The sequence below is a fragment of the Agelaius tricolor genome, unplaced genomic scaffold (assembly GCF_023055355.1).
Source record: "Agelaius tricolor isolate 1412-34295 unplaced genomic scaffold, bAgeTri1.0.p SCAF_1, whole genome shotgun sequence".
Classification (NCBI taxonomy): Eukaryota; Metazoa; Chordata; class Aves; order Passeriformes; family Icteridae; genus Agelaius; species Agelaius tricolor.
In genome coordinates, this window is record NW_027269261.1 from 108,301,359 (window position 1) to 108,325,390 (window position 24,032).

General features: G+C 35.4%; 1 protein-coding gene across 3 annotated transcripts in view; it reads right to left on the bottom strand.

Moving 5' to 3' along the window:
- Window positions 1–24,032, bottom strand: part of HACE1 (HECT domain and ankyrin repeat containing E3 ubiquitin protein ligase 1) — a 48,705-nt gene that overhangs the window by 20,439 nt on the left and 4,234 nt on the right. Inside the window, exons 2-13 of one of the 3 annotated variants that reach the window (XM_071446530.1) lie at window positions 23,471–23,525; window positions 22,333–22,422; window positions 20,395–20,499; window positions 18,621–18,696; window positions 18,189–18,320; window positions 17,246–17,328; window positions 14,918–15,014; window positions 12,209–12,310; window positions 10,521–10,627; window positions 6,690–6,840; window positions 1,282–1,619; window positions 118–186 (exon numbers count right to left, since the gene is read on the bottom strand). In XM_071446530.1, the coding sequence (XP_071302631.1) occupies window positions 118–186; window positions 1,282–1,619; window positions 6,690–6,840; window positions 10,521–10,627; window positions 12,209–12,310; window positions 14,918–15,014; window positions 17,246–17,328; window positions 18,189–18,320; window positions 18,621–18,696; window positions 20,395–20,499; window positions 22,333–22,422; window positions 23,471–23,525 (1,405 nt within the window). Of the gene's footprint in view, window positions 1–117; window positions 187–1,281; window positions 1,620–6,593; window positions 6,841–10,520; window positions 10,628–12,208; window positions 12,311–14,917; window positions 15,015–17,245; window positions 17,329–18,188; window positions 18,321–18,620; window positions 18,697–20,394; window positions 20,500–22,264; window positions 22,423–23,470; window positions 23,526–24,032 lie in introns of those variants that run through there. The other 2 variants (XM_071446545.1, XM_071446535.1) reach the window with 2 other exon arrangements.

Here is a 24,032-nt window from a genome sequence, read left to right on the forward strand (position 1 = left end):
TTGTTCATATATCACAGCAACAATCTAAAAATACATCTCAGCAAGAAGAAAAAAATGAATTATTGCTGGGGAGGAACAGAGGGGTGGACTACAAGGTCCATATTTGTTGAAGCTTACCGGTTAACAAAACACTTAAGGACATCATCGTGTTTACAAACAAATTCTATAAAACGAGGTGATGTCATCCTGTTCAAAAATCATAAGATGTTTTTGGTTAGTGCAATCGAAACTAATTTGAATTACATAAATTGTTGGGTTTTTTTAAAATAAATACTACACAAATAGAAACCGATGCTGTTTAATTAGTCATCATGAAACTAAATATTCAACAGCATTAAGATCTCATAACGAACTAATAGAAAAGGCAAAAATGTCAATAACCAATCATCTTCCAGAACATCCACAGAGAACTATGCCCCAATAATAAATAAATAAACAAATATTACTGGCCAATTTGAAAGTTTTTATTCAACTCAGTTTGGCAGAGAAAGAAAAACCCTTATTGTGATTAGGAATAATCAAGAGTTGACATGTAGTAGGACCCTTGCTTCCAGATTCCTCAGGGAGCTTGTAATACCATCATACTTGCCTAATCTTCTAGTCATAAATATAATCCATAAAAGTCATAAATATAATCCATAACAATCTTGGACTAGGACCTCAGTTACAAGTGGTCGCACTTGTTTCCTTTTTAAACCAGACCTCAATGATGTTAGGCTTACCTAAGCTGAACTGCATGTTCCACACAAAACTACGTGTTTGTCAACCTGGGACAGGATTCCAAGTGAGCATTACTTTGAGACTGAACTCTCCTTGTTATATATCATATAGGCAAGTAAGTTTTGCCCCAGCCATCATTTTCATACACAAAGATAACCCTTTTTTTTTTTCTGAGCTTATAGCTCTTCTTGTTGGATAATCACATTAAATTCAGGGTTAATTCAGCAAATATTCAGCAAATACAGCTAAGCTTCAAAATATCAAAATCCTACTATCTACAAGTATACTACATGATTACCAAGAGCCATTAGACATTCAAAACAAAAAGTGCCCCAGTGCAGCTACATTCATAGACAGCAGCACTATAGAAAACTTGCAGTGCCTTTAGAACCATTAAAAAAAAAAAAAAAACATTCAAATAACTGAACTAGTGAAAGCACTAAACAGCAAAGCCTTGACTGTCACTAATACAATGTGGTCAGTATCAACATTTTTCCAAGAATGTATGTATGATTTTAAAATGGTAATAGTTTGGGTAAGAAAAATGAATTGTCTCCTTACCCCTGAGGCATCTGACAGGAGCAGCACATATAGAAGGCCTGAATGACAGCACTTAGCCTGTTTGCTGTCATGGAGATAACATCCTGACAATCAGCACAAGCTTCCTGCTTCCCAGCAACATCATATGTTTTTAACTCAACAGCATCAGTGGACAGCTCTTTCCTTCCCTCAGCTCCTGCAGTGGCAAAAGAAGGCGCAGAAGTAGCATCTTGGTGATCTGGTCCTTTTTGCTTCAATAAAATAGAAGTAATGTTGGCAGAGTCCCTTTTGTTTTTCATCAGCTCTGTGGCTATCAGAACAAGCCATTCATCCAGAGAATGCCAGAGCAGTTCCAGCGGCTGCAATAAACACATGAAAAAACAGACAAAAAGAAACATGCTGACATCAGATAATATTAATAATGTGATAATCCTCTTAAGGAAAATAAATATCATGCACATTTTAAAGCTTTAAATGATCCTTTAGAGGTCATGTTAGAGATAAGAGGCAAATACTCATAAAAAGTTCTGCACTTGTAGCCAAACAGCACAAAGAGAAAATTTCATATAGAAGAAAAATCAAGCAGAAGATAGAAGAAAGAAAAACTCATTTAGAAAGAACTACAGAAGAACTATATCACAAAGTTTGGCTTCACACAGGACACTATTGCCTAACCACTGCAGCCAAGCAGGGAAACAGGAACACACAGTTTCTAGAGTAAGAGAGTGTCAGTTCTTTAGGAAAAACCGGGTCAAAGGAGCTTCCTCTACCAAGAAGATGGAGGAAATCCATGAACACCACACAGATTCAGGTTCATGTCTAGTAAGAATGTGCTTTATGCACAATGTGAGCTCATACAGCTCATTTTGATAGTACCTCAGATGATTCAGAGTAAGGGTCACTAACATCTAGCTTTACTAAATAGAAACAATATTGGCAGAATTCCATATCAAATTATAAGGCTATACATATTATTTTTACTTTAACAAAGACATGCTTTTTTTACTACCACCTGCTAAACCCCAATATAATTGAAATCCTGTACAATTCGCCCATTACACATTTACTCTGAGTTGCAGGCCTACTACAGAGGTTAAGTAGGGATAACAGGGATAAGACCTGTTGCTTTCTCATGAGCATAATAAAATCCACAAGGGCCCCTTAATGGTGTTTCACAAGCCCACAGTGTAGTGACCACAGGGATATGAATCCTACAGCGAGGTAATTGACTCAAGTACTTCATAGCATTCCAAAAGTAAGAGTGAACTTCTATATGGATTACTTTTTCCATATGTTACTGCTGCATCAAGGTTTTTCTTCAGTGAAAACATTCAAAGACTTAGCAAACACTGAGAGTTATGTTCTCATATTCTCAGGTTGCTTTTGAAAATAAAGAGCTGCTCACAGCATCTGTACCTGGAGCATCCATATCTGGAGCACTGTCAGTTGCACCTCATAGTTGACATGCTCTCAATACATAATAAATAACTTCTCATAAGAGCTCTGTATTAAAAGATTCTGCTGAAATTTACAATTTAAAAATTTACCACTATGCTTCCATTTTTTCCCAATAGAAGTGTGGGGGGAAGCCAGCCTGATCACTAATACTGGTAGGCTTTGCTGAGTACTTTGTATGTGACTCACTTAATGCTTGTGCTCCTAGTGACCACACATTTCTCTAGATGGTGATCTGAATACCTGCAGCACAGGTAGCATTTTCTGCATAAATGTCTGCCATAAAGGATCAAGTTATCCTCCTCCCAAGACCCATCTGCCAGGCTTTTACCACAAAACATAACATAAAGAAACTTTCTAATGGCAAATAGGATTACTTGAATACACAGAAGAATTAAAATGCAGATGTACTCTCACCCCATAACTCAGGAGAAACTAGGTAGTTATTTACTAGAATACTAAAATCTAGGTTTTTTTCCCTCAAACTTGTCAATGTTTAGCTTGCCAGACACCATATTCCCCCACTATCTTGTGTTTCATCTTTTATTTCCAACAGATTTAGCATACCTTTCAGAACTTCTCCACCCAATTTGTTTTTCCAAAGCTAGTTCTTCACAGCTTCTGATCATAAACTCATTTAAAAGTCTAGTCAAGCACAGCAGCTTAAACATTTCATATTCTTTCTTTTTAGTCCAACTTCAGGATATAAAACACTTCTAAATAGTGCCCATCACCTCTATACCCATGACTGTCAGCGTTTCATGTTGTCATCCATGACTGACCTTTTCAAGTGGCATATGACCTATTCAATCAAACCACTAGCAATGTTTTTTTCAAGCTACTAGTCAGCATTCTTCAGTTAATTCTTACCATGAACCTCACATTAAACAAAGACCTCCACTTAAACTACAGTTGTCATATTTCACAGTGAAGAAAAGTTTCTCTAGAATTATATAGCTAAGTCTGATGGAGTACCAAGCTTTTACAGCTGCACACCTTACCTCCCAAATGCAAGAATTTACCTATGCAATGCCTTCCTCTTTACTCATCTAGAAAGCAAGACCAGTAACCAAATCCATATTCAAACTGCAAGACTGAAGCAAAATCTTTTGGCAGATGTCAGATAGCTTTTTAAGACACAGGGTGCAGGAGATCACTAATCCATGAAGTGACTTTGTCACAGCAGAGAAGTTACCTCAATTCTAGAAAAGAACAGTATCTGAAACAAGGAAAAAACATTAAGCACTTCCCAACCTTGTTCAATTACAGAGAAATTTTGCAGCAAGTTTCGCTAATGCGATCACACTGAACAGCAATTGGAAGAGCCATACGTGGAAAAGTAACAAGCATAAACCTGGTAAGAATTACTACTCAGAGTTTCTCACTGGGAAGATCTCATTTGAGTTAGCAGCTTGTTTCAGGCTTGGGAGACAAAATTCAATGATTCTTTTGTATCTTTCAGGATCAGTATGAGAATGTGTTATCATTAGCTAGTGCTTCCACTTTAAAACATCTGGATATGCTGAATCCCATAGAGGGAATTCCACGAAAGCACAGACAGCCCTGTGATTTTCTTGACCTCATCAAGAAATAACATTCCCCTGTAGGCTCAGATCAAGAATATTCACATTTTTAATCCCTTCCCAGCTACATTACAGTGACAACTCTTCAAAATAGGTTCAATCAGTACATTTATACAGAAAAATTTAATGAAGCATTACAAAAAGTCAAGTCTTTTTTATCTCCTCCCAGAAGGTGAAAAAGACCATCAAAAGCACATTTTCAAAGAAAGGCCAAAAAAGCAGAAGGAAAGGTAGCACTAAGAGAAAACTGAAAGTCATCCAATTCACTCAGCACTATATCTAATCTCCTACTATCCAGACTACTCTAAACTCAGGGAAGAACAGACTAAACCAACCACAACTGTAGATAAACTTAGCAATGCCAGACTTGTGTGCCCATTCCCAAACAAAATTAAGTTCTCTTCAGCACTTTTATATTTCTGAGTTTGAAATTTAAATCAACCTTTAAAATACCATGGACACAACAGTGACCCTATTGCAGGGTTGCCTCACTCATAAGACTTCTATATAAATTACAATAATTGCAATAATAATTTTTAAAACATCCTGAAATTTTTGTTTTGTTACGTAATGGAACAGTAGTATACATTTTACTTATTTACTAAAAACATACATGTTGTTTTCACACAAGTGTGAAAGAATTACTGATATTTTCTGGGACAAGTGGGGCAGTTGTTTAATATAAGTCCACTGCACAAGACTTAAATGCACAGTAACTTAAGAAAATTCTTTTATCATATGAAGCAATTTGGACATGCAGATAAGTGATTTTACTGATATACCACTTCCTTTGCAAATTGCAGTTGAATGTTTTTGTTTATTTCATACTGACTTCTGAAATTATGTAGAGTTGAAAAGCAGGAAACCTCCCTTTTTTCCTTTTTGGGCTAGGTAGCAGAATATCTTACTGGAGACAATTCTTGTATGAAGTGTGTTTAACATCTGCTTGTTATTTAATGTGGTATTCTTGGAACAATTGTCATGAAAACTGTTAGAAAGTGCTACCTTTAATAAAATAATTCTTGTGATTTGAGTACAGCTTTTAAAAAACAAAACAGATACTATTTTGTTTTTTAAAAACAGAATTCTGGTTAAACCCACATTATTGCCCTATTTTGATGAACAATTCCAAAGGATAATTATTACACTGCACACTGTACAATGCATTACATTTTGTACAGACTCATTACATTTTGTTCAGACTCAAGTACTAGTTTTATATTCATTATATAAATCAATTTGTTCTTAAAACTATTGTGCTACCAGAAGAACAAACACTTGTGCTTGCACGTTTTTTAACAGTCTACTCCTTTTCTTCCTTCCAAGAGAAGAAATTTAAACAAAAACTCAGATACTTCACTGAATAAACAGGAATAAAGAGTATCATCTTCCACAATCTTATCAATATAGCTCTGTCTTAAAACCCCTTAGAAGTAACCTGATGAACATATATCATCAAATAATTGCAGCAATTTCAAAATACTGTTTTCACAACACAGTGGAAGAAATGTAAAAGAAAGAAAAATCCTCAATTACTGGCATCTAAATTTCTTGGTATGAGCTGTGCTGTGTAAGAGTATGGAGTAAGATGGGATAAGAAAAATTACCCTGCAGTTCTTTTTTATTAGGTGCTGTGAAAAATATGGCTGTTGTATATCCAATGAAGACTGAGTGGCACACAGGAAACTGGGGCATCTTTACAAAAAGGCAATCTTTGACTTTCTACAGAGAGATTCATTAATAAACAAACATAAAAGTACCAAACACCTTCAGGAACTAAGCCTCTAAATGGCCACTACCAAATCATGTGTTTGAAAGCAGCAATAAATCAGTAACTTTGCAAGGGTAGTAGTGAGCTGATATGTTTCAAAGCACGTAATAAGAAAAACCAAGAACAACTGGGGAAAAGATTTCATGATCACAGTGAGAACAACAAACAGATCAAGAATTCAATTGTTTCCATTTGTCTTGTGAAGCTGGATAAAGCTTACTGATCAGCAGTCCATCTGTGTATCTCCAACTACCATTTTGAAATTACATTAATATAATCTATTATATTAATATCACTATATTTTGATATTACTATACTCTTAACAGAAGTAAAAACAAAATTTACCAAGGTTATCTGGGTAGCTAAACCTTCAACACCTAACAAACAATCTATTAAATAAGAAATAAACAGAAATCATAACATGAGATGTGCATCAGTGGCTAAATTAATTAATTCAGTGGGAAAAAAAAATACAGGAGAAGGAGGTAGGTTTAACTTAAAAAGGGAACATCAACCAAACTTACTTCCTGTTCATGAGATGTCTGATTAATGAATGCATGCTTTGTGAAATTCATCTCTTTAACGTCTATCTTCCTAACAACATCATATACTTTTCTGACCTTGAACACCTGACTTCTTGGAGTTTTATTTCCATTGTAGCCCATGTCATTTCCATTACTGGGAGAGGATGGGCCAATGCGAAAGACATGGCAAAATATCCTCACGATCCTTAAGAGACTCTTCATTTGAGCTTCATAATTACTTGACAAGCTGGGGGAAAAAAATGGCATGTTTAAGTTTCTTTTCCTAGATGAAACAATTTAGTATAATAAGGAGCAAGCAATGTCAGGCAGGGTCTGATACATATGCTGCAAAAAAACCCTAAGCTTCAAACCTTAGAAAATTCTAACTTTTATTTCCTGCACCAGCCCCAGAAGTCAAATGTAAGCATTATGATTTTACTAACATGTAGAGGTAACTTTAACTAGAAGTAAGAACAGCAAATTTCAGATCTTTCAAAATACTTCCTTTTTTTTAATGCACTTCTTATGAACCCCTGGGAGGAAATCCAACTTCCTAAGGATCTCAGTGCATGAAGCAAATTGGGATATCCAGATGAAAATGTTTCTCAACCCAGAAAAGAAAGCATCCAACAGTAAAAGCCTACTGACTGATCAGATATGCTGCCACAGCCCACCCTCACCAGCTATTATTCTAGATGCCCATTAGCTACCTCAACCAGACAAGGGATCAGGATGGTAAGGATGCCACTTTTCTATTCAAGAAAAATGTAATTTAAAAGATACTAAACAAAACCACTACTATGTGATTTATTTATCCAACAAATACACTAAAAGTTTTATGTCTCCTTAATTGAACCAGCAAACATTGAACTCTGTACCAACAGTGCAAAATATGAGATATTCATTACTTTATGCACAAGCAGAGCATTCTCCACCAAACTCAACTAGGTTTTCTTAAACCCCAAGAAGTAAGAATTCTTCTGTTTTGAATGCATAACAAACTACAAGAAATTAATTATTTTTCTATCAAAACCTACTAACTTATAAATACTATAGAAGTGAGCACATACTCAGTTCTATCCTTAAAGTACTTGCAACTTAAAAGCATGCTTCCCAGACAGATCAGTAAACACCAGAAAATTGACATCTTATATGGTGCTGTAGACCTCTCTTGAAATTAAATCTGTTAATACACAAAGCTGAAACATAGTTGTAACAGCTAGCATAGCTTTATTATGATCTCATTCACCCAATGTCATCAGCAAAATACCTATTTGTTTTCAGCACTACATTTCAATGACTGTGAGTTACCTTTTAAAAGCAATGTACTAAGAATTCTACCAAACTACCATACAAAGCACAACTTTCTTGTGACAATTTATACTTTAACCTGGTAAGTATTCAGTAAATCAATTTAAGAAAGGAACAGAGAAAGCGAACAGTGCTACAGTAAGAATGTTAAGTTAAAGGTAAAGAAAATCCCCTGACTGACAGTCTACAATTGTGTTACCAGAAGCTCACATCACAGCTAAAAGCTAGCATTTGTAAAATCTTTGCTTATATACCAAAAGAATCTATGAATAAAAGAAGCTAAGCTAACCCAAGAAGTTAACTATTGAAAAGAGGAAAAAAAATAAAACCTTCTAACATTTCAAGTGAGGTTTATCATGTCTTAGCAGCAGTGTTTTCCTGGTGAAATTTCCTGGTGCCCAGGATAAGGACCCACACATGTAGAAAAAACCTTAGAGGGCTTTTGATAGTTTACTGAAACTTCTACTGGCACATTTGTAAACATTCATCTAGTCCTAACCTGCACCAGCAAGACCAAATCATGTCACATGTCAATTATTTTCTTGGAAAAAGGGAATACTTGGTGAAGATAATGCTAAGTAAAACAGGGTCTTTGCTTGTACTCAAGGCCAAAGTCTTCAGGAAAAAATTTAGTGGCACTCCTGGATACTTGCTAGAAGCATTACAAGAGACAATTTTAGATAATTTTGAACTAAACAATAGACAAATCCAAAAGCAACTGGTTGTGGGTTAGTACCCAGGAAATAATAATAATAGAGATTATATCAAGTTCAGCCATGCAAGAATATCACTATTGGAGGTTTTCAAGTACAAAGTACATTTTACACATTTGTTGGAAGAAGGAGAGAGAGGAAAGAGGCCCATGCTCACAGTACTACCAAGTACTATGTTAATCCCCATTGTTTTTATAAAAAAACAACTGAGAAATATTTCTTGAAGTAGTAATTCACTGCTTCTGCCAGGAAACCAAACTGGAGAGAAAAGAGACACAGTTTTTTCAAAACTGCATCTGTGAAGCTGTCTTGGAATTGTTTTCTTTTGCTATCACATTTCTGTATTACAAAGTACCAAAGAGAAGCTGGCCAGTAAGAGTCCATAGGACACTCCAAGTACTGGCATGTCTGGAACTGAGTTCTCAGCCATTGCAATGCAACCCTTTGATCCTGTCTTCAGCCTCCACCAGCCCACCCATACCCAGTCATACAGGAGCACACAGAGGCTCAAACTCAGAGACAGTAGAGGCACAGAGCTACTGTTTCTACAGCCACACTGAGGGAGCATTGCTCTAATCAGAAGAGCAGTAATAGTAACAAATCAAATCTAAACAACAAAATACTACCTCTATGATGTCATCCAGCTACCACAACTTCCAATAATGTCCCTATACAGAGCAAGTTTGAAACCCTTTCCTGCACTATGGTTTTACACCTTACCACAGTTTATTTGTGGTAGATCTATTGGCTCTAAGGAAGTCTGGAGACAAAAAGGAATGTGTTACAAGTTAAGCTGATACACACTGCAACAGCAGAAATTCTTCAGAAAGTTATTTTTGCAGCAACAAAATTCCACTAATGTCTACACACTTTAACCCCCAAGTTTAAATGGATTCAGACCTTTACATTAATTCATCAAAGTGAACAGCCACCAGAAGAAGATTTATTAATGGTGTAATGAATTTCCTACAATCATCCAGGAGTTCTGACCTGCTATCTAGAAGCTCCATTTAAATTGAACATGATTAATGGGGAAGAAAAATAAAGTATTTAGGAGTAAGAATATACTACTTATTTTCCATCTCACTGATGGGCTCCTCAGACCCCAGCCCCAGTGAAAAAAAAAAGCTTCCCAAGTCATAATCCTCTACAACCTATGCTGACAGGTTTCTCTCATTACAGAACACTTTCAAAGCTCTCTTTACAAAAATGCCATCTAAAACATGTTAATAAGGAACTTCACTCATGCTTTCAGACCCTTGACTCTTTCAGTAAAGATTTTCTAGGAAAGCATAAAGGTTACACCAAAATCTGTTGGATGTTGAAAAGAGTAAGATGCTCCAACAAATTGCAGACAGTGTTTTGCACAAACTCAAACAGATGCCACAAAAACTAAGAAAGCATACCAGATAAATATGCTTGCCTGTGTCATGCATCTCCTCAGGCTACTGCTGCTGAGACAGCACACTGATAGACGAAATTTTTAATCTCATATATATTAGTAGCCATGTAAGGCAACCAGAGCCAGCAAACATGAGACAGGTGTCTGAAGTAACAAAACTCTCCTCAAGCATACTAAAGAAGAATGTAAAAAAGTAAAATTGTGGAAGGGAAGACAGTTGTCTGAAAAGTTTCCCTTCCTAGGACTGACATAGCCAAAATAACCAAACAAAAAATACACTTCTCTGCAACTCAAGCTTCTAGATACCAGCAGCTATACAAGGACCAACTTTTTCTCTTGAAGTCTTTGTGAAGACAGTGATCTAAACAGACATTATCATATAAATCAGATTTGAGATCCATCTACTCCAGCATGTGCTGAGCATCAGATAGTTTGAACTATTAAAACTATTAAGTGGCACTAACTGTGGCATAGTTTATCAACTTGTGACCTCACACTTACCTGAGCAATTTGTGACCATTTGTTGTAGCAACTTCAGCAAGACTTGTCAAGATTTTAAGATACTGGCTTTCACTCTGCTGAGACAAGTGTTCCAGAACCTGCCGCAACTGAAGGATTCAAACAAAAACAATTGCATTGTGTCAAGGAGCATCAGATCAACAATAATTTATCCATTATGTAGAACACCATCACCCAAGCATTATTATAATGTATATGTATACTGTACAACCTCTAATCTAGCCTCAGTGAACATTTCATTATCATTTACAAAGATTACAGATGTGCAAAGGTACACATTCTAGTGTCAATGCATGTACTACAGGGTATTTAACATTACAGAATGTTACAAACACTGAATGCTTAACCCTGTATTATTAATTCATAAGAACAAGTTATGACATTTAAAATGTGAGTCCTGACTTGTAACACATATCCAGTTTCCTTATGCCATCCCTTCCAGCTAATATGCACTGGTCATTACCCAAGATTAAGCAGAACAGCTCAGACTTGGCCACAGAAAATAATTTTCAATATATGATCACATTTTGGCAATGAGGCAGAACTATACCATGTATTAGCTAATATATTTTATATACACCCTCATTAAGATCTTGTTTTTGCACACAGCTCCACCATTACTCAGACAGATGAAAAATTTTTCTCACTTTTTTCTTCACTTCTACAATAAACAAAAGGTCTTTTTGTTACATTGTTTTAGTTCTTTCTCTTTCAATTTAAATCATCTATAACATCTCCCCTCACATCTAACACACACTTTGAGAATTCTCACCTGCATCATTTCACTCTGTAAAACTCAACCTTGCCTCAGAAATTTAAACACTGACTTGGAAATCCTCAGTGTTATAGTGGAAGTAATTGAGTTATAGAGAAAATGAAAACATCAAAAATCTAGCAAACTAAATTAAGTAAATTGGCAGCCAACACCTTACTAAATCTTTTTTTTTTTTTTTACAGCCTGTAAGGTAGTTTACAGTCATTTTAAAACAACTAATGTATTAAAAGTCCACAGCAAGCTAAATTTACAAGGGGGAAGAGGCATCCCATGCTTCACTTCCCTTACACAATTAAGAAACAAAACCTTTTTCCTTGATTTTTCTTTGCTTCAGATTGTACTGCCCCACAATAACCAAAGAAGCAAGGTGTAAGAGAACCATTAAAAAAGAAACAGAGTAGATTCATCTACAGAAATAATAATCAAATGTAATTGTGGCTGCAATCTTTTACACTCTAATTGTACAAGACAACTTCATACAGATGAGTGCTCATACCACAGACTTTTAAGTTAATTCCAGATGATTCAGCCTCAAGACATATCCTAGAATGGATGTCTGCAGATAATGACTAAATGAAGGAAAATAGGCCCTGTTACACAAAGTTAACTGTATATATAGGATGCTCTAGGAATGCTCCTACCAGTACCTTTGTATTGAATGTCTGCTCTTTAAACTGTCTAGATCACTTTGCCAAAGTTAGAACAATAAATGAAAACAGATCCTACATTTAATTCCAAATTCTTGTGTTTAAAATTATGTGAAGAGTGCCCATTTTCCACAAGGGAAGAAAGATACCTAGTGGTCAACTACTGTGGTACTGACTGCCACTCATATTAAGCACTAAGCTCTCCCCACAGAGAGATCCTGGCTATAACACACAGAATCTCACATTACCATGTTTTCCCGCAGATCTTCATTCTGTGTCATTTGAATTATTGTCTGGAAAAGCCGAGGATGGTACTGTATTAGGACTTCACAAGTCTCTCCATAACCACCCTATGAAAACATTTTAATTAAAAGGAACATTAAAATTGAGAGTTAGACTATTACAGGCAATAACATCTATTAAGGATAACAGGTTTTTTTATCTGGAGAAATACTATTCTAAAATAATTTGAAATTCAAAAAATGTAGCGAAGTTAGGTATCCCAAAATGTTTGGAAGAAGACAGAATCCATTTTTTTCAGTATACTGGCTCACATATATCCATTCCCATTTTTCTGTTTCTTAAAACATTTTCCTACTTACCAAAATAAACGTACAGTTGAACAGCACTTCAGCTAGCAATCACCAGAGATTAAAAACAGTGCAATACTTCATTTCACTTCCTCCTGCTGATATCTACTTAATTACACCCAGAATCTAATTATTCAGAACAAACATTTTCTAAAGGTTCATAGGACACATATCTGACTTGTTACAGGAAGAAATAGGATAAACCCATGAAAGGGTTACTTAACTTTAAAATCAATACACAAGTATAATTCCTTAGAATGTGCCTTAAACTAACTTCCCACCCTTCAGAGAAAAAATGTTTTCTGGAAAGAAAATAACTTGATTTTGTGATTTATTTGTATCAAATCTTCTTTAACACAGCTGCATTTTTAAGCAGACACCTAACACCTGAAAATGCATGAACTTCTACTCTGGGAAGATGACCATGTAATGTATTAACTGCTGCAACTTCAGGGACTCCTCTGTGAATGACAGTTGACATTATCTCAGTGAAAACCCTACATTAAAAAGATTAATTTAATTGTTTCTGGTACCAAGAAATTAAGTATTCAAAATAAACCCACCCAGATTCTGTAAAAATTAACGAAAGTCAAATCTTCAAGATCAAGGTAATGTTTGCAAGAAGTGTATGAGTCTATAATTTCAGTCTTCTGAAAGCATGTGTTTGTTTGAAAAACAAACTTTTAAGCATAGAATAAAACCAACAAAGTAAAAAGAAAGAAAACATATTGTTTCCCCATTCTTGCTTGGCATCATGAACTTGTATACTGCATGATCTCAAACACAGTAAGATCATCACTACAAAGAAACACCAGGTGTCACTACTCACACCTAAAAAAAATTAACATAAGTTTTATGTGTAAAAATGTGCCCTAGGGATTGCAAAACTGGAGACTGAAGCAGAAACTCAAAACATTAATCATAAAAAATAACAGCTCTACCATTAAGCACACACTGGTATAGAATCATTTAGGTTGGAAAATACCTTTAAGATCATCAAGACCAAACATTAGCCTGGCACCACCCCTACATATGCTACTTAACCACATCCTCAAGTGCCATATCCACTATTTTTTTAAACATTTTTAGGGGTAGAGACTCCACCACTTCCCTGGGCAGTCTTCTCCAATGCTTTACAGCCCTTTCCACAAAGAAATTATTCCTAATATCCAATCTAAACCTCTCCTGCCATATACTGTCTTACAGGTCTGTGGCTGCAGAAAACCTTGAAACTGATCAGATTCCATGTGGCTTTATGTAATGGTAAGTCATTCTGCCATAGCAAAGAAAAAAACATCTGATGGAATTTCACAATCAAGTCAGCACTGAAATAGTATAGTGGTCTGGCACTTCTCAGTGACCAGAGCTGAGGACTTGGTTTCTTATATGCAAAGAGAAAGACTGTAAGTAACCTAACTGGATCAAGGTCCTCCTCAGACAGCCTATGAAATAAAGCTTTCAGAGTTAAACACTCCAAAAATATCCCACAGATATTTTTGGAGACACACACTCCTGCACATACACACAACTATTTCAAGTGCAAGGCACATGAGGACACCTCAGAAATTAAATATGTTGAGGTTGAAATAGTCTGAAAATACAGAAAAAAAATTAAAATAAAAATTTTATCCTGACAAATTAATGACATGCACAAAGGTAGTGTGATGTCCACTCATTCCAGTGATTTAGTTTTTTCAGCTTTCAGTTCAGTTTTCTAGTCTGATTACTAGCAAAGGTTCAAAGGCTTCCATTCAATCATGTTATTTACCCACTGACCTGCAACTGATCTGACAGAAAAAAGTGTAAGTGTTCACAAATCAAAAAAGTCACTTTAGGAAGTAGTACAAGCAGTAGGTGATGAGGAAATTGTTTTGCAGTTGAAAATGTCACATTACTTGGAAATATGTAAGAATTTTGTTCCTCGTTCAGATATGGAAATTTCTTTGAAAAGTAAGAGCCATCACCATGTAAGTTTTGTTTGTTTTTGATAGCAACATCTCCTCAAGAGAAAAGAAAATCTATTATTTGAGATTAAAAAAAATCACTCATTTCTACATGCCTTTACCTCTTGTTAATAGGTAAGCACCTAAATTGTGTATTACCATTATACCAAGGATTCCAAAACTTTCTAGTCAAATGGAGTTCTGGAAACTCTTTCTCATGATTCTTGCATCTGACTTATGCAAAGGGTAGAAATTATGAACCTGCCTATAGGATCAATTTCATTATTAAAATTACGTTTTGCACTTGTTTTGCCAAAGGACTACCATCTTTTAGAGGCCTTAAGAATAAGAAAAAGTAATAATTATCAGGTGACACTGTAGTAAGTCAGAAAAATTCACTGAAAAATTGTTGCTAACTTAATACCTGTACACAGAGATCCAGTGGAGTAACGCCGTTCTTGTCCGGTAAATATTTGGCTCCTCTCATCAAAAGAATTTGTGCAGTGTCTCTCTGACCATGGCTATTCAAAAGAGAAGAAAGACAGTTAAGAGAGCATTTATGATCTGAGTCATAAATCTGTCTTTATTGCATCTAACAAACAAAACCAACATAAGCTAGAAGAAAACAGTTACTGCAAAAGAGTAGTGCAAAATTCAGGCTATTTATGAAGTCAGAGTCACTCTCATCATTCAGAAATGATTCATCTTAGCCTTGCCTCAAATATTTATGAGCTGCATTTCCTGCAAAAAGAGAGCTCTTTCTCAATTTACATCCTAATTTACTTCACAGAGGAAGTTATCTTTGCCAAGTTCTTTGCTCACTTCTACCATATGTGGGGGAAAACAATCTAATTGTGCTTTAATCATCAATAAAATATTAGCAACATATTTTTATTGATAATTCTATTTTTGTACAAGAGATAAATACATCACTCAAATGGCTCTAATTTCTATCTATAATGTCTTGCATAGCCTCTAGAAGTCATGATTTTTACTTTTGCATTCAAAGTCTATTCACTAATCTGCTTATAGGTTGTATAGGACCCTTAGTTCCATCGAGTAAAAAAATTCCCAACATGCCAGCATTGCCTAGAAAAAAGAAAAACCAACTATTTATACCTCTCAACACTTTCCCAAATCCTTTCTTCTGAAAAAATGAGAAATTGAGTACTGGTGATCAGAGATTTACTTCATTAAAAACACATGGAACAATTACTTGAATATTGCCTTCACCAGCATTCAGTGCACATACTGCCAAACATAACAGAGAAGCATCTAAAGGGTGAAATGAAAGACTGATAAAAAAAGATATAGCAATTAAAGTTAGAGATACAGTTTTTTTCAGGGAAGTTTTAATCCTCAAGCTTGTTTGCAGTACACCCTTTACACCAATGGATACGAGTATTTGGCATCCTGGAACATACAAGAGGCTGCCTGCATCCTCAGCCTGATGGGTGCAGCCTATCAGTTCAGAAAGTGCACAGGTAAAGTGACAACTAACAGCTGAGGGCCAAGAGGGAGCTTCACTCAATATTCTCTCACTAACTCACAGATGAGTGCTCCTCAGTCCTGTCCTTCCAGCCCAGGAAGCCAACAGGTTAATCTAATGTACCAGACTTTATCCCAATGCAAATAAACACTAAAGGTCAGAAAGGAGCTAAGACTAATGGCCTGCTTGCAGCATCTTCACTGTAATTCTCTAGACTAAGGGCACAACCCAACACATTGACAAAACAGGTGCTTCAGACTCAGACTTTGAATACTGATACCCTCCCTGCAGCTACCACCTGCCACTGCTACCACATCCTGCCCTCCCTGTCATCAGGAACCTACAACCTTTCTTTCCAGGTTTGCTGTAGCACACACCCTGTTCATTCTATCCTGCCAAATGCTCTATTTGGTAATTTCTAAGGAATATAACTCCTGTACTTGCCACATTCCCTTCTTGTGAAAAACCTCCAAGCCATGACAAGCTGCTTACTTCTTTTAAAGTGTGTACAAATACCAGTCCCTAAATCAATTACCAAGGCTAGCAGCTATTTATTCTCCACTTCCCTTCTTAACTGCCACAAGTCAACACTCCAGAGACCACAGCTCCCAGAATGTAACTCTTTGCAGACCAGCAGGTCAGTCCATTTCTCCGTTTGCTTATAGTAACAGTTAATCTTATGTGAACCATTTAACCTGTAATCAAAGCACAGGGATTGCAAAAATTGTACATGTTTCTAACAAATTGCAGAAATGCTCTAATTAAACAAAAGATCATTTATCATATGTGTTTAATTTTGAAATATAACTATCAAGAAAGCATAATTGATCAAAGCAACAATGTCATTTTAATTCAATATTGTAATTTTGACACATATATGCACATTTCATGTATACTGTAATACCATACCGTACATTAAGGAATAGCCAAACTTGCCTTATAAAAGGTTCTGGTTTTATTGTACTCAAAATAATCTAAGTTGGCAGAATTCATTTTTTCAGAAAAGGGTTCAGCAGTCATCAATTTATGACTCATGCTAGAACTTGAACAGGTATGTGTTTAACATGTCTGTTAGAAAGAGGTACATAAGCATGCAGTCCTAACCTAAGTATTTTGATAAGACACTAAACTACACTCAAAAATGAGACAAGATTAAACACCAGTCAGCTGTTATATTTCCTGTATTTTGTAACTTCTAATCAGTTATTGCAAAAGGGTAAAAAATATGTTTAGGTTAGTATTCAAAAGTTAAAAGTATATAACCTGCAAGCAAAATAAAGCGGAGTTGCCCCAGAAACATTCGGCCTGTTTATGTCTGCACCGCTGTCCAGCAAGCACTGCACTGTCTACAAGAGAACAAAACATCACCTTTAGAAAAAGAGCAGTGGAAAACCCTGCTGGCTTGCAAATATTTAGTGCATGTCTAAAATATGAAAACATTGACCAGACTCTCAAATAACTTGTGTTGTATTTCAGTCACATAAATTTTCTATATTTATAGGTAACTGTTTTTCAGAATTTGGCCTTCTAAAATCCAGCAATGACAAACAACAGAAAGGATCTAGACAGAATTACAATTTATTCTTTTTAGTAGTAAATAGTTCTAGTGGCAATCTGTATAACTCTATAGGGCTCTAATGCAGTTCAAGTAAAGTATCCAAACTTATACTCTGAATATAAATAGTCAGCCCTAATGCAAGGCCAGACATAAAAATTATTCACACAGATCAATAATGGAAGAGTTTATTTGAACTTGTTTGCTTCTAAAGTTAAACTGTAACTGATCCAACTCTGTTTTCATTTTTTATTCACAGTAAATTAATATTTCAGATTTCAAAATCACATAATAGCTTACACAATTATGAATTAAACATATTCTGAAAAATAAGGCAAAACATTTTCAAACACTTAACATTACATAAAAACTTGATATTAACAAGCCAATAACAGCACTGCAGAAGAGCTGAACAGCATACAGTAAGTCATCTCAACTCCCATAGGCACTGAGATCAATCAGCTCCACAAGAATAAACTGCTCCCAAAGAAGTGCATGCAGTCAATACTAAGACAAACAACAGCATTCTTCACACTTGTAGCCATTATCATGTGCATTACTACTCTGAAGTTTATAACAAAACCACAACAACTTTGAGGCGTTACCAAGTTCTTCACAAATCAATTGTGTTCATACAGGTTAGAAACTTACTGTCTTGTGTCCATTTTGACAAGCTACATGAAGGGCTGTCTGTCCCATGGCATCTTCAACATCTACATTACTGACGTGCTGAACAAGATCATGAAGCAATTCTGTTCGTCCATTGACAGCCAACCAATGAATCTAAATACAAAATGATGACACACACCTTTAGCAATGGTGTATATATATACCATAAAAATTATTTCAAGCCTGGCTGTATTATTGTCAACACTTTCACAAAGAGAAGCTTTGCATAATATTAGGAGAAGCTTTGAACAATACAATCATATGCTTAGGTATTTTGATCACATTTTTTGATTCTTGATGGCACTGGACACACAGCAGCTTGGTTTGATGTGTAAGATAGCAAAAGCTTAAAAACCAAGAATCTCCAAGTTCTTCATTCATTTTATGAACATCGTGATAATTAATAGCACTTACTGCAGTCAAGCCTTCATTATTACAAATGTTGACATCTGCACTGTATTCCAGCAGCTTGCTCATACATTTTTTCTGGCTGTAAGCAAAAGAACACATTAAAATCCAGTCAGGGAAAATCACTTACAAAGACTAAATATCTTCTTAGAGCTCCACTAACTCTAATTTATGATTGTTCTAAGCATAACAGGTGGTTCCAATTTATAAAGAGTACAGTACTGAGCTTGTGAAAGAGAGAACTGATCTTCACAGAGTCTCAGACAGTGCAAGGGTAGCAAACAACAACATAGAGCTAAAATCATAGCTGCTTTTGTGGAAAGTGCAGAAGCACTTAACCACTACTCTAACAGTTTCAGCTCTGCATGAACTACCCTTTCAAGACAAAAAGCTTGAGTTCAGCTAATAGAAGTCCATGAAGTTCACCGCTGCCTGTACATGTCAGTGGACATTGTTACAGTACGCCACTAAATCATTACCTAGTGAGACAGTCGTTGTAAAACTATGCAAATCCTTGTTAAGTACAAGCACTTTCTTAATAAAAGTAGAGGTATTTTTTCCTAATTCATGTTTTGTTTGGTTTTTTAACATTTTTAATGCTCTAAGTGCTTTACCTTTACAAATTTATTTTGCTTTTCCTTTTTATTTGGTACCTTTCACACCCTTCTTATAACTCATTTCCACATAACTGTCTCCTGTGTGCTTTTCTGCATTTCATCATAAACCATTTGCCTGCTTCTTTCCCCTCCTACAAATAGACCTCACACATACCCAGAAGCCACTAAACACTACCACCTCCTCACCTGAAGTACCAGCTGTGATACAATTCAGTTATTGTATCACACACATGTCCTAAAAAGAAAAAAGAGAACATTACCTTCACAGCTGCATGTTTTCACATACTACAGTTCCAGAAGTAGGATCTTAAAAAGGTACCTGCTTGCTGGTTTAGAGTTCTTTCTCTGCCTCTCTCCTAACACTGTGCCAATTTTGTATTCCTTTTCTTGCAGGAAAAATTTTCTTAGAGACACTATCTCAGAAAAATCAGAAGTCTCTGACCCCCTCCAAGCCCTACAAAACCTCTTCTTACTCAGCTAACTGGAAGGTGAACGGATCCCTTGTTCAATTACTGTTGTAAGAATCATTATGCCCCTGTGTCACAAACACATTTTATGAAAAATCCTTTCCTTAGGATTTAGAAGCTGAGAGGCCTCAGGAACAAAATGTAAACAATAATTATCTGCTGCTGTGGAATGCAACAGGTGCATCTTTGATTGGTCTCCTGTGGTTGTTTCTAATTAATGGCCAAACACAGTCCAGCTGTCTCAGACAGTGTGGTCACTCACAAGATTTTATTATCATTCCATTTCCATTCTTTTCCTTTCCTTTCAAGCCTTCTGATGAAATTCCTTCTTCTATTCTTTTAGTATGGCTTTAATAAAATATATATCATAAAATAATGAAACCAGCCTTCTGAAACATGGAGTCAACATTCTCGTCTCTTCCCTGGTCCTGGGACCCCTTTCAACACCACCACACCCCTGATTAACAGAAAACACTAAAATGACTGGTACTGGAATTGGTATTTCAGACATGACTTACTATTTATAAAATATTACTCTGTGAATACTCAAAATAAGGATTTTAACCTCCATGTTCTCTATTTTCAAAAGTGAAAACCAAAGGCATTTTTTTAACTATGCAAAAATATTACAGAACATGCCAGCTCAAGTGCATTAGGCAAAAATTTTTTAAGAGTTTAAAGATTTTAAAAACTTACCCATTCCTTGCTGCTAAATGGAGTGGAGTACATCCTGAGATGTCCTGATAGTTTGGATTTGCTCCTTTTTTTAATAATAGAACAAGGCATTCAACTGATCCACAGCTAAAAGAAAATAAGAAAGGGTAAAACTGTAACAAGGATATTTACCAATCGATACTGGCATAAAGACAACAGCAATATTATGTACAGATCACACTCACTAGAACATCTTGACATAAAATTGTTTTACACCCTCATAATTCAGGCTACACAAAGCTAAAGGATAGTCACTTAATGCAGTGAGAAGTGACCAAATATAACTGGTAGCAATGAATAAATGCCAGCCTTCTCTTTGATTTTAATGACTTTAAAACACAACAGTGAGTCTTTAGGACTGTTAATTCTTTAAACTATAAACAAAACTATTTAAGTTTTGATTTCAATTTCCTCTCACCTCCCTCATCCCTAATCTATTAACAGGACCGAATTTTCCATTAGAGATTCTTGGGGCTTATTATGCTTCTGTGTCTGGAAGTTATGTTTAGAAGTTTGAATATCAGGAAAATTCTAAAACTTGTACAAATATTTATTTGCTAGTACAAATATTTCTTTGCTAGCAATTTTGAACCTGTAATAAAGAGCTGAACTCTTTTACTTTACATAATATAGCAGCTTTTCAGGATAACCAATGCCACTAAGAGGACAGAAACTCTGCATTACATATTTATCTTGCTCCTGAAGAGGAAGAGCTGATTGAAAAGATAAATAGAGTACTTTTGTATCTGTTGCAACCAGCTAATCAATTTTTACAAATCTTCCCAACATCAGAACTGCTACACAGCAACCCAAAGAAACTGAAGACTAACTGTACAGTATGCTGCAAAACCAGCAGCTTGATGACCCCTTTGTGACCCAATAACTAAATCAAGATAAAAGACAATCCAGAAACTAAGTGTAACACAACTTCTTGTATCTTTAGAATCAGGAACTACCATGTATTTTCAAATATAATTCTAAAAGATATGCTAAAAATTTGCTTGTATTTTTGTAAGTACTTCCTTAAGTAAATTTTATATAAGCACTATGTAATTCTTAGATGAAATAGTTGGGAAACAGCTATTTCTAATAGTCTGTTTAAGAAGTTGGAATTTCCACCTTTATTGTGACCAAATACTGGTATATATATGCAGTACTACTACTATTTCCTTTTTTGTTGTTTTTTGCACTTTTTCAACTGTTTAAATGTAAGAACTTTCAATATATTTAAAAGGGGAGATAAATACAGAGCATTCATTCATCAGTTTAAAGTTTAGTTTCCTGAAAGGTCATGTCAAACACTATCTGGTTAATTTCTATTTATATGATGGTAACCTGTCTGTTTCTTGGCAGAGTTACATTTAAATGGAGTCATCCCATTGAAGAGCTATACAAACAATAAATAATGTAGATCAAAATTTGCACTGAAGCCCTCTAGCCAGGATACAAAATTTATTAGAAGTGAGCTCCTGAGTTATATTCCCTTTAGTTATGGTCACATGAAGTACTTTGGATCAGCTGCTTCCCAACAAACATCCAAACACCTCCCACTGTTTTAGAATACCTCAAAAACAATCAGCACCTGCAAATGAGAGTTCTCAGGCCTCTACAAAGGCAAGAGTAACCCAGCTATACAGGATGCACATCGTGGCTCCATTTTTTTTAAAAGACTTGAGATTTCACAGAAAGGTAAAAAAGCTAGCCAGACTTCCTTCACTGGAATTTGGAGAGCCATTTGATACCATGTGTAAAATCCTCCTTATGAGGCAGGGACATTACTAGGAAGAACAAACAAGATACAAAAAGTGTGAAAACAAAATGTTAACTGACACTATAGAGTTTTCCAGCTTACATTGGTGCCTTAGATTTGTGGCAATATTTTCATTGTTAACTTCTGGACTGGACTCAAGTAAGTCTTACTTTGCTGCAATATGGAGCAAACTTCTCTTCACACGTCCAAAGGCATAATTCACATCAAATTTTGAATTTGACAGCAGCTCTGAGACAGACCTTCAAATAGAAAAATATTTTTTTAATTTTAAAATAGCTCACAGTATTCAAGCAAAGTTCATACTCTAAGTTGTACACAAGTACTCTATTTCTTTACTTAATCACTATTTCTTTTCCATACAACTAATTACTAAGAGATCACATAGTTTTTAAGCATTTGCTGATAAAGAATACCTTTCCATTTCTTACTATACATAAAAAATGAACTGTGACACTGGGTAACTGTTTCAAACTAGTAAGTAAGTATGTAAACTAGTAAGAATTAGACCAAACAACCAAATAGCTTCTTTACAAATACTAAAAACAAGCATTTCAACAGCTTTGGTTTAAACAAAATATAAATTCCCATTTTCCCCCTTATCACAATCATCCCAACCACATATCCAACAGTTTTCCCAAACATAGGCAAAGTTCAGAGGGAACACTGGTATGTGAAATCATGATGATGAAGTAGAAGGATATAAGATCAGGATAAAAAATTTAAATAGGACCTTTCAACTTCCAGTAATGGGCTGATCACATAATTTAAAACCCTTGCATGGGATCTCAAAATACTACATAGCAGAACAAATGTTTATCCTGGCTGGAAAAGCAGCTTTCTCTTGCAGTAAGAGTTACTGACTGCTTCCCTACAAAAATTCATGTGAAGGAAGCATCACTTAGCTGCATTATACAGCCTCTGGTTCCAAGCACTTTGAGGACAACTCAGTAAGAGAAACAGCTGAGGAATTCCAGATGTCTAATGAGACTAAGAGCTTCTATGTCACCCATAAATAAACACTCAGAATTAAGACACAGTTACAAAACAACACTTTTTTTCTTATCCTATGACAAATTTTCCCATGTGCCTCAACAGAACAAATCCCAGTTCCGATCTATGGCATAAATCAAACCAGGTAAAATTAAGCTGGGATGCACACAGTCAGTGACAACTCAGCAATTCAGCAGCTGGACTTCTGAGAGTGCTTTAGGAGCTAGGACTTCAGCAAACAGGCTGGGTTTTTCAGACCTTAAAAAAAAGAAAAGGTAAATTTAAAGAATCTCTTACCTGTGCTGGTCAGCCATAACCATCGGCATCAGTGTATAGACAGCAGTTTCATTATCTGGGAAGAAATTTAATTACTCTGTTACCATAAAGATATCTTTTATGTAAAATAAATGTATGTAGCAACACTTATTTACATTTTTAAGTGTCCACTTGAAATAGATATTTTTTTACAGAGATTCTACACACACAAAGTTTCATTATAAAGAAAAAGCAATCACATTTTTTTAGATAAAAGAGAGAATTAACAGAATCGTAATATATGAAATACCAATGTGGCTTTTTTTCTTTTACAAAGTAAAAAATACAGAATTTTCAGTGGAGTATCAGTTTCTTTGAATTGACAATTCTGTTAACTAAATACAAATTTTTAAGAGATGTGCATTAAAAAACCCAAACAAAACAAAACTATTTAACTATTTAATTTTAAAAAGAAGGAAGTGTCCTGTCTTCCAAGGTGACTTCCATAGTCCTGAGACTATGATTTTGTAGTAGTGACTTTTCTTAATTACTTCATAACCATTTCATTTTGTCTCTATACTTGAATACCTGAGTGCAATAAATT